Raw genomic sequence first — 15,378 nt, 5'->3', positions numbered from 1 at the left:
ACTTTTGAGAGTGAACTTCTTGACTTGAGCCATAAGATAGCTTACTGTTTTCTACATAAGATGTTCTGAGAAAAGGCATACATTGGAGCCAGATGTTTACACAGTTTCCCTCTGTACACAGCCTTATTATTGATGAGGTAAAGCTACAGTTCTGCAGCTGTCCAGGACTTCATGTGTGGTTAGCACACAGCTGTCCCATCTGGGAGGTGCATCCTATTTTGGATTAGCAGCTTTGGAAAAGAACAACTTGGAATTTCTTTACATTGGCAAAATGATGAATATGCATTTTTGGAAAGTTGGCTGAGCTAAAGTGTGAGCTAAAATATGGACCGTGACACCCCAGAGATGGCTTTACTGAGACCAAAGCAATCCACTCAGTATTCTGTAAGCCATCACCAACTAATGGATAGAAGGATAGGGAGATAATAAAACAGGTGTTTCACAAATGCCTTATATAGTCCCACATATTTAGCCATTAACAGTGGAGAATAATCTTGACCTTCTATTTTTGCTACTTGTAAATGATGATTTTTGTTAGTTATAATTCTGATTTCATTATCCACATTTAAATTCTTTGGAACTCATTTTCCTTAAAGAGAATTTTGAGCATGAAAAAGCATGATTTCTTTCTCTTTCTCTCTCTTTAAAATACCTCCTTCCCTACTTTTCTTCCAGTTTGCTACCCAGCTCTTAATTAGCTTAGTGCCTTAACTGTATTATCCCTTATTATCATGTGGCTCAGAGGTTTTGTAGTACAATCCATTTGCTACAGAAATTTTATTTAATTTATTTTATTTGCTTTTGAGATAGCATTTCTATGATTTGGTTTGCCCTTGGACTCATGGATTCTTGTCATACAAGTTTGTGTTGGCCCTTGAATCAAGGGTTGAGGTCAGACGAACCATATATAGGGAAGTATAGGAGCTAACCTGGTTCTCTGGTGTTTTTCAGTCATGGGAAGACTTGGTCAGTGACAGAACAGTGGTTGTAACCTTTATTGTTACTTCTGTTAAAGAATTGGATGTTTTTGGTTTTTATTATTACACCTTTTTTTTTTTTTAAGGAGTAAACTACAAATTCTTGTGAGTCCTAATTCTTCCTTATCCACAAAACAGTCTATGTTCCCATGGAGTGGCTTGATCTATATTCACTGTGACAATGGACAGAAGGTACTGTACAATGCTTTGCTGAGAAATATTCCTTTTATTTTTTACATTCATTTTCATAATCCTTATTAGCAATTATGCTTTCTAAGGCAAATGAAGCCCAGCTAGCTATATTTCATCAGAGTATTTTGTATAGAACTTTTCCCTTAGTTATCTGTATCATTTCTATAGGGTGGGGCCTAGAAGCCATTGCTAATTTTCAAAAAATTACTTTAAGGGAAAAAAAAGAATATGGAAGCAGAGAAAAGGCACAGTCTTTGTAATTTTAATAAACCTTAATTTTTAAACTTGTCAGTGCTTCATTTCTTTGGATTTTTTTTCTCTGCCTCAAATTAAAAATCTTTGTTTCAAAATGATAGTTAAATTTGTGTCTTACAGCTGGGCGTCGGTGGCTCATGCCTGTATCCTAGCTACTCAGGAGGCTGAGATCTGAGGATTGTGGTTCAAAGCCAGCCTGGGCAGGAAAGTCTGTGAGACTCTTATCTCCAATAAACCACCAGAAAACCAGAAGTAACTGTGTTTCAAGTGGTAGAGTACTAAGCCTTGAGCTGAAGAGCTGAGGAGCAGTGCCCAGGCCCAGAGTTCAAGCCTCACAACCCCCCCCAAAAAAAAAAAAAAGTGTCTTACCACCTTATTTGGCTTATTTCAGAAATTCGTGAAAGTTCAAATTCAAGAAGATTTGACTCAAGATGAACTTTTGACTCGTTTGGCTTCTAGCACATTAGGAATTCTTACCACCACATCTGAACCTCCCATTAGTCATGTGATAAAACCAGTAGTAAAGCCACCTTCCACAAAAGTTGAAATAAGAAACAAGATGATTACTTTTCCTACAACAGAATCTGGTAAAACTTCAGGTATTGTATCACAAAATTATGTGGGTCAAACATCTGCTATATTAAGTCTAGATGTGCTCCTTCCCTTTTTTCTTTTTCTCCTTTCCTTTCCTTCCTTTCCTTTCCTTTTTTTTTTTTTGGTGGTGGTGGTGGTGGTCTTAGAGCCTGAACTCTGGACCTGGGCGCTGTCCCTCACCTCTTCAGCTCAAGGCTAGCGCTCTACCACTTGAACCACAGAGCCACTTCTGGCTTTTTTCTATTATGTGGTGCTGAGGAATTGAACCCAGAGCCTCATGCATGCGAGGCAAGCACTCTACCACTGAGCCACCTTCCCTCCTTTACTTTTTTCTATTAATATATATTAGTTATATTCATTCTGATGTTTCCATTCATGTATGTAATTTATTCAATTTCATCCCTTCTATCAATCTCCCTTTCTCTTCTACTCCTATCCTAAGAACTGATCAATTGATCCGTTTTTTGATACATAGAAATTTGACCCTATTCATCTTCATTTACTCTCCTTGTTAGTCTAACAACTTCCCACTAATACTCATCTCCCACAACAGAGCCTATTGCTGCTTTTTAATACATTAATGTATCTTGGCAGTGCTGAGGGTTGAACCCAGCTCATAACATGTGTAAAATACTCTCCCATTGATTTCAAAGCACGGCCTTAAGATGTGAATTACATAGCTGGGTGCCAGTTGCTCATGCCTGTAATCCTAGCTGAGATACAGTGTGAAACCAGCACAGGCAAAAAAGTCCCTGAGACTCTTTATCTCCAATTAACCACCAGAAAGCCAGAAGTGGAGCTGTGGCTCAAGTAATAGGGTACTAGCCTTTAGCAAAAAAGCTCTGGGACAGCACCCAGGCCCTGAGTTCAAGCCCCAATATTAGCAAAATAAAAAAAAAAAAAAAAAAGGAAATTCTAAGATTAAAATTGACATTAACTGGGCATTGAGTTACTCAGTATTTCTGGTATTTTGGATTTTATTTGATGGCCAGAACTATCCTTCCCTAAATCTTAACAGATGTCTGACCGGAATTATCAAGTTAGAAGAAGGAGAGCCCAGGCTATTGGGTAGACCTGGCTTCCGTCATTAAGTGACTTCTAAGGCTCCTGAGAGGCTAAATAGACTCTTCAGTGTCCCTGTTTATAAAATGACTATTATAACTTTCACCTTCCACAGAAGGCGTGGAGGTGAAATCATTTGTTCAATGTTATATGTAATTAGTATATTTGCCATCTCAAAGACACTATTGCTAATGCTTCTCAAAAAATCTTGTGATATTTTTTTCTTTTTCCATCTCTTCCTTTTTCTGATGATTTTGACTAAATGAGTAGTGGTATAGAGGCTTTATTAGAAATGCTTAAGGAGCTCTCTCATTAAGCTGTTCCTCTTCCTTCTCAAAGTAATTTTGTCTTTCCTTCAGCCTCAGCATCCGTCTTCTGTGTATCTCTCCTGGATCTTTCCATCACCTCCAGGAATTTACTCTACTCTTAGTCCATTTTAAGCTCTTTCCTTCCTGGCTCACTTATTCCAGGGATTGCAGCAGTTCTCTAACCTCATGGTAGCCACTAAGGCCCTAAAATTTTAGTGTCTCTATTACCTTGCTGAAGTCCCTCTTAAACCTCTTGAATCATGTGGTCTGCCATGATAATCATTGCCTCTACTTTTCCATCTACATTATATACTGGTGAAACCTAGCTGAATGGGCTACTCTATGCCCCTATTCCAGTAGCAGAGTGATACTAGACAAAGCCGTACAGCCTTTGCTGATGGATTCATCGTCACAATTCTCAGATACCTCTTCTCTTCTATCTTCCACAGTATGTGTCTACACCAGTAGCCTGTGTCTCTATTCCATAAGAGCTTCTATACTTCCCTCTACCCCTCATTCCCTGTTCCCTCTCTCATTTTTTACAATTCTAAATTTTGCCTCACACATGGAAAATAGAAAAGCCATTAGACTAAACGAAAGGTTTCTGTTTCTGTCACAGATGCAGCTCTCTGCTTGGAATCTAGGCCCATCTTTTCTTGCCTTCTCAAGGACTTACTCTGGCTCCTTCTTTCCTGGGCCATAAGTTTCTCATTCTTTGTATATTTACCTTTACCTACGGTGTATACTAGCGTCATAGTCTGAAAGACACCTTCGTTGGCCCTGATTTCTCTTCCTGCAGCTGTCTCTTTTCTCAGTATGACTTGTAGTGGAAGAGTTCTTCCTTTCTGAGTCTGTTGTGCTGCCATTATCCACTGTACCTTAAACCTGTTCACACCCAGGTCCTTCTTAGATGTCTTTGTTTATCTAATCCTTTCACACTACTGACCTCACAGCTTCTGTACTGATGTCCTGCGTTTTTCAGCTTTACTTGCTCCTTATAAGATTTCTTTGCTGACTCTTTTGTTCACCAACTAATGAAGTTTGGCACATCTGGGCTAGTCCACCTGTATTCCTCTCTTTCTTGTCCCTGGGGATTACTTGTCAGTTGTGATGCTGATGACTGCCATATGCTTAGAAGCTTACCCAAGTGTCTGCTTGGCTCCTGCATATTAGTATCTCACAGGTGCAGCAAATGTATAAGCCCTAAAACAAAACCTGCTTCTCCTCCAGACTTATGTCAATAAATGACAATGCTGTCTTTTCATTCCTCACTTCAGTCCTTTTTTACTGTACAGAGGGGTTACAATTACATGTGTCCTTGCATTATGCTTTGAGTAAAATTCAAAATTGGATATTGGACACATGTAATTTTTTAAAAATCCTGTAGTTCCTATTGGACTCTGTCAAGGGTCACTGCCTTGTTGGTGAGGTCCTAAGGCTTGTCACAAAGGTCTGCTATCACTGGCTTGTTAGAGTGTCAGTTATGGTTCATGTGTTCTTTTCAGAGAACTATCTGGAATTTGAGAATCATGGTCCTGTGGATGTGAAGTGGCACCTGTCATCTTTTGCTCCCCCATATGTCAAGGTCAGTCAGATACATTCATTTTAATTTTTAGGTTTATGTGGTCCATGAAAACACAGGTTCAGATGTTAGTTATCAGTCTCCCAAACTCACTTGGTTTTCTATATAGATGGAGACAATACATGGAGTCTTCTTTTAACCAGGTATTTTTGAGAGTCAAATAAGAGAATTGGTGTAAAACATATATTATTGCTCTATTTAATCTTAGTCCTGATTTTTCTTTACTGAAATAACTTTGAGAAATAATAAGGGTTTTATTATTGAACACTGAGGGTGCACACAGATTCCTCCCAATATTCTGAGTGCTGTCATGTTCCAGCCATAGTTTCTGGTATGTAGGGTAGAACACTCTGCTTAGCAGCCTTCGTCTACTATCTTCTGCATGGCTCTGCCAGTGGCACTGCCCCAAATGAGCAGCCTGTCATTTGTGTTCTTTACAACACTAATATGTCTGCCATGTATTTTTTGTGACAGTTACAGTTTTCAATCATACCACTAATAAAAGGTGTACAAGAGATAGCAGACCTATTACAATAAAACTGACATTGCAGTGAGTTTTAAAGTACATGTTTTGCAGCATCCTCATCAACCCTGAGGAACAGACAGTGATTTGATATTGTGTACTGTAACATGGAGCTCACTACAGCCAAAGAAGTTGGTCATGAACACTGTTACATGTGATCTCATCACGCTGAGCCAGCACAATATTGGTCAGCCCAGGAACACTCTCTCTTGCGAGGGCATTGTGCTCTCTTTGTGCACTGCTAAATAGGCTTAGTATGTCAGGGTGTCCTTGGTAAACATGAAAATAATGATGTGTCTGAAACCAATCCACTGACTTTTATGGGTTTTATTTGACTATTTAAATGATTTCTTCACAGGGAGTTGATGAAAGCGGAGATGTTTTTAGAGCAACATACACAGCATTCAGATGTTCTCCCATTTCTGGTACACTGGAAAGGAATAGAATCCAGAAGGTGAGCTTTGCTAGATTTTTCATAGCCAGTTAGTATGTACATGATGTTATTCAGCCAGGAGTACCTCATGTGACCCTGCCACTTCAGTTTATCTTCCCTAAACCAGTGCTAGTCTCATAGCCAGTCTACCTACAGAGAAAGAAGCCTCCTAAGTTCAATGTATTATACTACAATGAGGAAAAAAGATAGTGTATTTGGTAAGGAGATTGCAGCTGCCAGTGCTTACAGCATACTTCTCTAATCCAGATGACTCTGGCTACCTGCCATAGCCAAAGAAACCTACCACTAGGCAACAACTCATGTTGACGACATAGGTACCAGTATTTCTTTATGGGCAGCAGATTCTTCCAGCTGCTTTGAAACTTTTCACACCTTAGTTTATTTCCAGTCCTGACATCATCCCTTCAGAAGTCTCCTGGTGGCAGTCATCATCCATTTGGCCTTGTTAATATACTCTGTCATTTTAATTGCTAAAACTCAATTAAAGTGCCATACTTATAAAATATTGGTCCATTTATTCATAAGGGCTAGGATGGAGCTATAAACTCATCATTGATCACAAAAGACTCTTGAGGCTTCCATAGTAATTGCTGAAACTTAGTCCTTCATTAGGTTTATGTAACAGGCCTTAGAAAGTCTCTGACTTTTGTTTTGAAAAGCACATAGTTCTCTAAAAAATAGTTAATTCTATTTTGTAAATCACAATAGAAACAAACAAGGAGAATAGGGAACAGACACATTATTAAAAAAAAAAACAAAACAAAAAAAAACAGAACCAAAAAACTCAACATATGAAGAAGGATTGCAAAAAGAAAATAATCCAGAAAGATATCCCATGTTAATGAAGATGAATTATCATTGTTAGAATAGCAGTACTTGCTGAATTGATCTACAGAGTTAATCCCTGTTAAAACCCCATTGAGCTATTTTGAAATTTTTTTTCAACATCAAAAAGGGTATAACTTACATACAGCTTATAATCAGTTATATGGGTGAATACAATATAACTTATGCTCTGACATCATCAATGAGCTGTAGCAGAAAAAGCTTGTCTAAGGAAGGCAGGGGGACTTTGACTTGTAAGAATTAGAACTGAGGGGGTCTATACTCATCTGTCATTTACTTGGTATATGTATGGTTAGAAGGTATTTGGTAAGAATTCCAGGGATTTTCTCAATTCCTCATTTAAGGTGACACTTATTTGTAGCCACTTACACCAATTTACTCTGTAACTAAGCAGTCATCTGCATGGGTTCCTTTGTGTTAGATGGTAATCATTCAAATTGTGGCTCCTTGGCAATTCTTAGAGCTTTTTGATACTTCTGCTCCAGTTTCTCAGTTTAAGCAATTACACAATTTGTTATGTAAGGGATACACTTGGCATATCGACAGTCCCTCTTTGACTATACTAAGTCCAATCTGCTTTTAATGGAAAAATTGACAAAGTTGGTAGCATCCAGGATGTAATAATATGGGCCCAGTTATGTATTATTTTGGGAGAATAAGCAGGATGTTAGAGACTGCTCTTTCCTTCAGCTTATTGAGATCTTTTCTTTCTTTTAGGCCTTATTCTTTTTCCTTAATCCTGTCATTTCTGAGACTAAATATTCACATCATAATCACATACTTTCTGGCCTGCTTTTGCTTTCCCTTGGTCATGCCACACTCCTATTTGTATTTGTTTTGTTTTGAGGCTTATCTTAAAATTTATATGAACATAGAAAGGACTCAGAAGAATGAAAACAATCTTGCAAAAGAATAAGATTGAAGGATTTAGCCTTCCCATTTTAAAAACCTACAGAGCCAGAGTACTGTCACAACAGGGTGGTATTGCCATAAAAGTAGGCATACTTGAGAGGAATAGAATTGAGAATCCCCAGACCTCATGTTTATGATCACTTGATGTTCTTGTAAAGTATACCAAGATAAGTCATTGGAGAAATGATACTCTTCAACAAATGGTACCAGGACACTGGATACCCAAAATGAAAGAAATACACGGGACCCTAAATGTAAGCAAAAATATAAAACCTCTAGAAAACATAGAAAAATAAGTCTTTTTTGGGGGGGTGTCCCCGTCGTGGGGCCTGAACTCTGGGCCTGGCGCTGTCCCTCAGCTCTTCAGCTCAAGGCTAGCGCTCTACCACTTGAGCCACAGCGCCACTTCCGGCTTTTTTCTTTTTGCTTATGTGGTGCTGAGGAATCGAACCCAGGGCCTCAGGCATGCAAGGCAAGCGCTCTACCACTGAGCCACCTACCCAGCCCAGAAAAATAAGTCTTAATAACTTTGGTTTATCTATTAATTTTGTAGAGATAGGACCAATAAAGGTATCAAAAATTAGGTGAATTAACAGAAATACAAATATTTTTACATCAAATGGTGCCATCAAGAATTTAAAAAGCTAGGCATGGTGGTTCATGCCTCTCATTGTACCAACTCACAAGGCTAAGGTCGGAGGAGTCAAAAAAGTTTGTGAGCCTCCATCTCAATATAAGGAGTTGGGCGTGGTAATGAATATGTGTCATCTGAGCTATGGTAAGAATTATAAAATAAAGTAGGAGAACCCTGGGCAAAAAAGCAAGTCTTAATGTCAACCATTACATAAAAGAGCTGGAGGCATGGCTAGCATTTCTTGTGGCTTGAATGATGCAGTTTATTCCACCATACTGCAAAAATATCTTAGAATTACTAGTCTTTAGAAAATGCAACCATACTGCAAAAACATAAAACAAAAATAACTTAGAATTACTAGTCTTTAGAAAATGCAATCAAGGGGCTGGGAAGGTGGCTCAGTGGTAGAGTGCTTGCCTTGCATGCATGAGGTCCTGGGTTCAATTCCTCAGCACCACATAAGCAGAAAAAGGTGGAAGTGGTGCTGTGGCTTAGGTGGTAGAGCGCTAGCTTTGAGCTGAAAAGCTGGGGGACAGTGCCCAGGCCCAGAGTTCAGGCCCCACGATCGACCAAAAAAGAAAATACAATCAAGCCAGAAATGAGCTATTACTTCATACCTGTTAAGATAGCTATAACTTAAAATGAACAAAAAAGCAGAAAATCTCTATATTGAGGATGTTGAGAAGCTGGAACTTTCATGTTTCTAATGAGAATATAGTAATGCTACAGCCATTGTGAAAAAGTTTGAAAATTTTACAATAAACTAAAGATAGAACTGCCATATAACCCAGCATTTCCACGTCTAGATATTTGCTTTAAAAAATTGATACAGGTATTCAAGGAAAAACTTGTGCACATTCATAGCACAAATATTCATAGCACTATTGTTCACAATTACCTATAAAGATAAAAATAACCTAATTTTTTTTGCAGCAAAATATTACGTGGCAATTAAAAGAACTGACAAAAGAAACCAGTCATGGTCACAATTATATAAATTTACAAAGTGCCATTGACTACACTGGAATGGGCACATTGGGTGGCACTTTGTGTTATGTAGGTGTAGCTACATAAGTACACAGGAGAGATACAAGGCAACAAAATGTATCACATTCATGAGTTCCAGATAGGTTAGCATGTGCCATGCAGGATTCCAGCAGAAAGCATACAGGGGTCACAATGCAGAAGATGGGATCAAGGGCAGAGCTATTAGGCCATGCCCTTTATTGGAGTTTCCACAAAAAAACACAAAAACAGTTTAGGATCAGCAACTCAGGGTTGCCTTGGGTTAATTGTTTTGGCAACCTATAGTGGTAGTGTAGTGTCTGGTTACTTGGGACATGGCTCCATATTACTAAGGCAGAGAAACCATGCCCTCTGGGATGTGGCATAACTAAGGCCAGCTCCCTGCTGAGCCTGTGGCTAAGTATTGACTAATCCTGCTGAAAAGAATCCTTAAGATATCTGAACATCATAATAGTGCCAAAATTGCAGGAAGTGGCACTATAACTCAAGTGGTGGAATACTATCCTTGAGCAAAAGGAAGCTCAGGAACAGTGTTCAGGTTGAAGTCCCAGAAAAAATAAAAATAAAAAGGCAAACTGAGGATTGGTACCTCATGCCTGTAATCCTAGCTATTCAGGAGGCTGAGATCTGAGGCTGTTTGAAGCCAGCCTGGGCAAAAAAGTCTGTGAGAGTCATCTCCAGTTAACCACCCTGAAACTGGAAGTGGAGCTGTGGCTCAAAATGGTAGGGTGCTAGCCTTGAGCACGAAGTTGAGGGACAACACCCAAGCCCTGAGGTCAAGCCCCATGACCTCCACCCCCTTCTCCCCTCCCCCCAAAAAGATTAAAGATCAGAGTGTTTCAAGAATTTCTTGTTTTAAATATTTAGCATAGAAATGAAAGGCTCTTAGGTTTTTTTATTTGTGTTGTGATCATCACTATATCCTGGACCAAGTAAGTACTGCAAATAGTAAATCTTTACCAAATATGTAGATTTTCTTGCAACTTCACCTTTATACTGCCTGGCCAGCAGAGGGGACCACAAGCATAGTGGTGAAAGACTGGATTGTGTCTGCATTCAGGCTTGTGCTTGAGGGCTCTAAGAGTACTTCGAAAATTTTTTCCTCCAAGAATCACTTACTATATACATTTTGAAGAATGTGCTATCTAAAGCTATATAAACAAAAGTATATTTTGGATTTGGCATAGTACCAAGTCCCCTGGATTATAGTCAGCGGGACAACTAGCTAATGCATAAACATTGTTCCTTTAGTGTTTTCATACTAAAGTTCTGAATTGACAGTAAGTGCAATGATGGTTTAGGACTAATTTTTCTATTCCATGCATTGGAATTTTCAAGGATACAGCATTGAATCTGTAGAGTACTTTTGGGGAATATAGCCACTTTATCATTTCAGTTCTGCCAATTTGTGAATACAGGAAGTCATTCCTTTTTCTGGTTCATATTCAGTTTTTGACTTTTAAGCTTTAGTAATGTTCAAGGTTTACATGTCTTCTCCGGGTGTATTTTGTAGGTCTCCATCACATTTTTGCCCAGAGATAGAGGGGATTATGCCCAGTTTTGGGATATTGAGTGTCACCCTGTTAAAGAGCCTCACATGCAACACACTTTGAGATTCCAGCTCTCTGGAAAAGTGAGTATTACACTAGAGTTAAGCAAATTATTGTGTATACAAAAATAATCCTAAGTGAAACTGACCTGAAACTATCTGAAATACAGAATATTTTCCTGGTATTATTTCACTAATTCTAGTATGTAACACATGTCTTTTTTGTCTGTCTTAATTAATTGACATGTTTGGCTTTATTGTCCATGTAATAATTCATGAAGCCATGTTTGACTTAAACATGTACTCTGTGTGTGTGTGTGTGTGTGTAACAGTCTAGATACTACATGGAATAGGGGATTACAATTCATTACAAAAGAAAAAGAAATAGAAACAGAAAATAGAGTACCCACCCCCCAGAAGAAAACCTTTTTAAGTATCCTTTTTCATTAAGAATTGCATTATAATAAAGTGATCCCTTCTAAAAATAAAATATTTATAGAAAGCTATATAAATCATTCATTTTATTTACATGATATGTTGTTCAAAAAATGTGAATACTGAATATGATATTTTCACATTTGGTTAATGGTTTCTTTGATCTCTCACATTTTTCTTTACTCTTTTAATAATATTTATAAATTTAACTCTTGATTTTTACCTATTACTGAGATTAGATAAGTATTTTCTTTCCTCTGTAACAAATGATGCTGGTTAGAATCATTCGTGTATCTAAAGTTAATAAAAAACTCACAGTAGTTTGCCATTTTATATATGGGAAGTTTGTGAACTTGCCAGCTATATCAAGTCATGGAAGTCTACAGAACCCTTGTTCTGTACATTAAAAAAAAAGACTTTCTTCACAAAAAAATCCAATTTAGGATTTAAAAATCATATCCCATCTTAAAAATTTAATTCCAGTAGGTAAATGTCTCTATTTATTTTTCTCCTCTCCCAAACCTCCACCTGTGATTTTTCTATACAGAGCATCAGAGCAGAAAATAAACCTGGAAAGGCACGCTCTTCCACTGATAGACTCATTAAAGTAGATAATGTAGGTATGTCCCGAAAGTGTGCTTCATTGGAGGCTTCTTCTCTCCCACTTGGGTATGTATGCTGTTTATGTCATTTTTAGGAGTTTCTCCATATGTTACTGAGGATATCTTTAGTGTAAGATGTTTAGTAACTTGCCTGTGGGATCCTGTGGTTTACTACAGTTCTGATCAAGATAGAGAGTGTTGTCTCCAGAAAGTCTCTATGTCCCTTTGCAGTCAAGATTTATTCCATGCTGGTTTGTTATAGATAAGTTTTGCTTGAGACTGTGTATGCCTAATGTACTCTTTGTTTTAGATTTCTTTCAGTGTAACATTTTTAGGATTAATTGATGCATTTTTATGGGCATAATTTTTTTATTGTAAAATTAGTGTACAGAGGGGTTACAATTAAATGAATAAGGTAATGAGTACATTTCCTATTGAGCATTGTTACCTTCTCTTTTGCTTTTCCCCTACCATACTTTCCCTCTACATCTCCATCTCCCCCACCCCCGCCAGTTGTAAAGTTCATTTTCAGCATAGTTAGACATAAGTTTATTTTTATTTTTATTTTTATTTTTTATTTTTGTCGGTTGTGGGGCTTGAACTCTGGGCCTGGGCACTGTCCCTGCGCTCTTCAGCTCAAGGCTAGCGCTCTACCACTTGAGCCACAGCACCACCTCCATGGACATAAGTTTTTATTTGGACTAAAAACATACCTAATTTCTGGGTCACATGATAATTATGTTTAACATTAAAATAAGCTTTAATAGTTTTCCTGAAGAATTTGTGCCATTTTATATCCTCACAAGTAGCATATGATAGTAGATTCTTAAAACTTTAAAAAGTAAATTTAGCTGGGTGCCGGTGGCTCATGCCTGTAATCCTAGCTACTCAGGAGGCTGAGATCTGAGGATCGCGGTTCAAAGCCAGCCCAGGCGGGAAAGTCTGTGAGATTTTTTTTTTTTTTTTTTTTTTTTGTCGGTCGTGGGGCTTGAACTCTGGGCCTGGGCGCTGTCCCTCAGCTCTTCAGCTCAAGGCGAGCGCTCTACCACTTGAGCTACAGCGCCACTTCCAGTTTTCTGGTGGTTTATTGGAGATAGGAGTCTCATGGTCTCTCCTGCCCGGGCTGGCTTTGAACCGCGATCCTCAGATCTCAGCCTCCTGAGTAGCTAGGATTACAGGCGTGAGCCACCAGCGCCCGGCTGTGAGTTTCTTATCTCCAATAAACCACTAGGAAACCGGAAGTGGCGCCGTGGCTCAAGCAATAGAGCGCTCGCCTTGAGCTGAAGAGCGCAGGGACAGCGCCCAGGCCCAGAGTTAAAGACCCATGACCGACAAAGAAAAAAAAAAAGCAGGGGCTGGGAAGGTGGCTCAGTGGTACAGCGCTTGCCTTGCATACCTGAGGCCCTGGGCTCGATTCCTTAGCACCACATAAACAAAAAGAAAAAAGCCGGAAGTGGCACTGTGGCTCAAGTGGTAGAGCGCTAGCCTTGAGCTGAAGAGCTATGGGGCAGTGCCCAGGCCCAGAGTTCAGGCCCCACCACTGGACCCACCCTCCCCCCCCCCAAAAAAAAAAAAAAAAAAGCAAATTTATTTTTTGTCGTTTGTGGGGCTTGAACTCCGGGCCTGGGCACTGTCCCTGAGCTTTTTTTGCTCAAGGCTAGTGCTCTACAACTTGGAGCCACATCACCACTTCTGGTTAATTGGAAATAAGAGTCTCATCATTTTCCTCCCATGCTGGCTTTGAGTTGTGATATTAAGTTACCAGCGTCCTGAGTAGCTAGGATTGGAGGTGTGAGCCACCAGCACCTGGCTAACATGAAATTTTATATGAGCAATTTACATAAGTCAGGAGAGGGAGAGGTGAGTAAAGTTGCCAGCTGGAGAAAGGACTGGGCAACAGTCTGTGGGCTCTGGAGCCTTGTATGAGAGAGAGAGGCTGCAGAGGAGCTTGAAGGAGCATGATGGGACACATGTACCCAGAAAGTCCTCTGTGTGGAACAGACTGATTATACACATGTACCCAGAAAGTCCTCTGTGTGGAACAGACTGATTACAGGAAGACATAGCGTAGTGGGCACAAGTCATGGCTGTGTTTCAGTAGTGCAGGAATAAAACTGTGTCAGAGACATGACAAGAATAAACAGATTGGAGAGGTCTGTAGCAGAGAGACCTAAGGACTCAATGATGTGGATAAAGAGTCAAGAGAGAGAAGAGGGTGTCAGAGTGGCTGCCAGAACAACTGTCTAAATACTTACAAGTACAGATAGAAGATAGGGAGGTGAGGGATTACAGGTTTAAATATTTGTGTTTGTAGGGCCTAAAATGTCTTGGAGATACTGGGAAGTGGTCATTGTGTCCTTACTAAAGTTGGAGTATGGTACTTAAGAGTCCCAGTGAGAACTGAGGTATACATGTAGGCATTGTAGAGCCCTTCAGGGATAGAACTGCCTGGACAGGAACATTGTACTAGCAGTTAGGAAGTCCCAGATCAAGCCTTGGGAAAAGGTTGCAGAGATGTTAGGGAGCAGAGGTGGCCTGCCTGGAAAGGCTAGAAGTTTTTGAAATAGTTAACTTGTAAAATCAGGACTGAAGAAAGTGCTCCCTTCACCATGGGCTGCTGGGAGGGAGTCAAGAGAAGTCAGCATTCTTCCGACAATTTAGAGCAGCTCACAGAGCACAGCTTGAGTAGTCCAGGAGACAAGAACTGAGATAGAAGGACTGCTTGCTACTGACTGGGTTTGTGGCAGGCAAGCAGCCAGGCTTTAAAGAGAGGGGAAGAAGGCAGAAAAGGCTGTGCTCACAGTGCGCCCCTCACTCACCTAGCAGCTTTGTAAGCGCCTCCTGCTACATCTCACATGGACTAGGTAAAATGATTTCTTAAAAATTAAGTTGTGAGGGGCTGGGAAGGTGGCTCAGTGGTAGAGTGCTTGCCTTACATGCATGAGGCCCTGGATTCAATTACTTAGCACCACATAAGCAGAAAAAGCCAGAAGTGACGTTGTGGCTCAAGTGGTGGAACACTAGCCTTGAGCTAAAGAGCTCAGGGACAGCGCCCAGGCCCAGGCCCCATGACCGACCCTGCCCCTACCCCCCCAAAAAAGATTAAATTGTGAGAGAAAACACAATATATAAAAATAGTTGTTATAGATTCTAAATAGGTACCGTTCAAATCTGTTCCCAAAGCAGGCAAGGTGATTTGAGTCAGCGTGGCGTATATGCCCCAGAAGATGTGTATGTGTTCCTGCCAACCAGAGTCGGGGAATCACGGACACTGAAAGTTAATCTGAGGAATAGTTCTTTCATTACACACTCGGTAAGTTGGAAATGTTACTGTGGGTTTTAGAAAGGTAAATGCATTCTAAATGCTCAATGGTTTGACAACTATTTTCCTGTTGGTTAGAAATATATTTTATATATTACATATTAT

The 15,378-nt window shown here is 39.6% G+C and overlaps 1 protein-coding gene across 1 annotated transcript in view; it reads left to right on the top strand.

The window, feature by feature from the left end:
* Cep192 (centrosomal protein 192) overlaps nt 1–15,378 on the top strand; it is a 153,271-nt gene that overhangs the window by 124,700 nt on the left and 13,193 nt on the right. Inside the window, exons 47-53 of the mRNA XM_070028853.1 lie at nt 1,064–1,169; nt 1,816–2,023; nt 4,894–4,973; nt 5,852–5,947; nt 10,879–10,998; nt 11,897–12,018; nt 15,135–15,264. Coding sequence (XP_069884954.1) covers nt 1,064–1,169; nt 1,816–2,023; nt 4,894–4,973; nt 5,852–5,947; nt 10,879–10,998; nt 11,897–12,018; nt 15,135–15,264 — 862 coding nt within the window. The remainder of the gene's footprint in view (nt 1–1,063; nt 1,170–1,815; nt 2,024–4,893; nt 4,974–5,851; nt 5,948–10,878; nt 10,999–11,896; nt 12,019–15,134; nt 15,265–15,378) is intronic.

Source organism: Dipodomys merriami, unplaced genomic scaffold (genome assembly GCF_024711535.1).
Source record: "Dipodomys merriami isolate MVZ:Mamm:240054 unplaced genomic scaffold, mDipMer1.0.p SCAF_2, whole genome shotgun sequence".
Taxonomy (NCBI): Eukaryota; Metazoa; Chordata; class Mammalia; order Rodentia; family Heteromyidae; genus Dipodomys; species Dipodomys merriami.
This window is presented reverse-complemented; position numbering and strand designations above follow the sequence as displayed.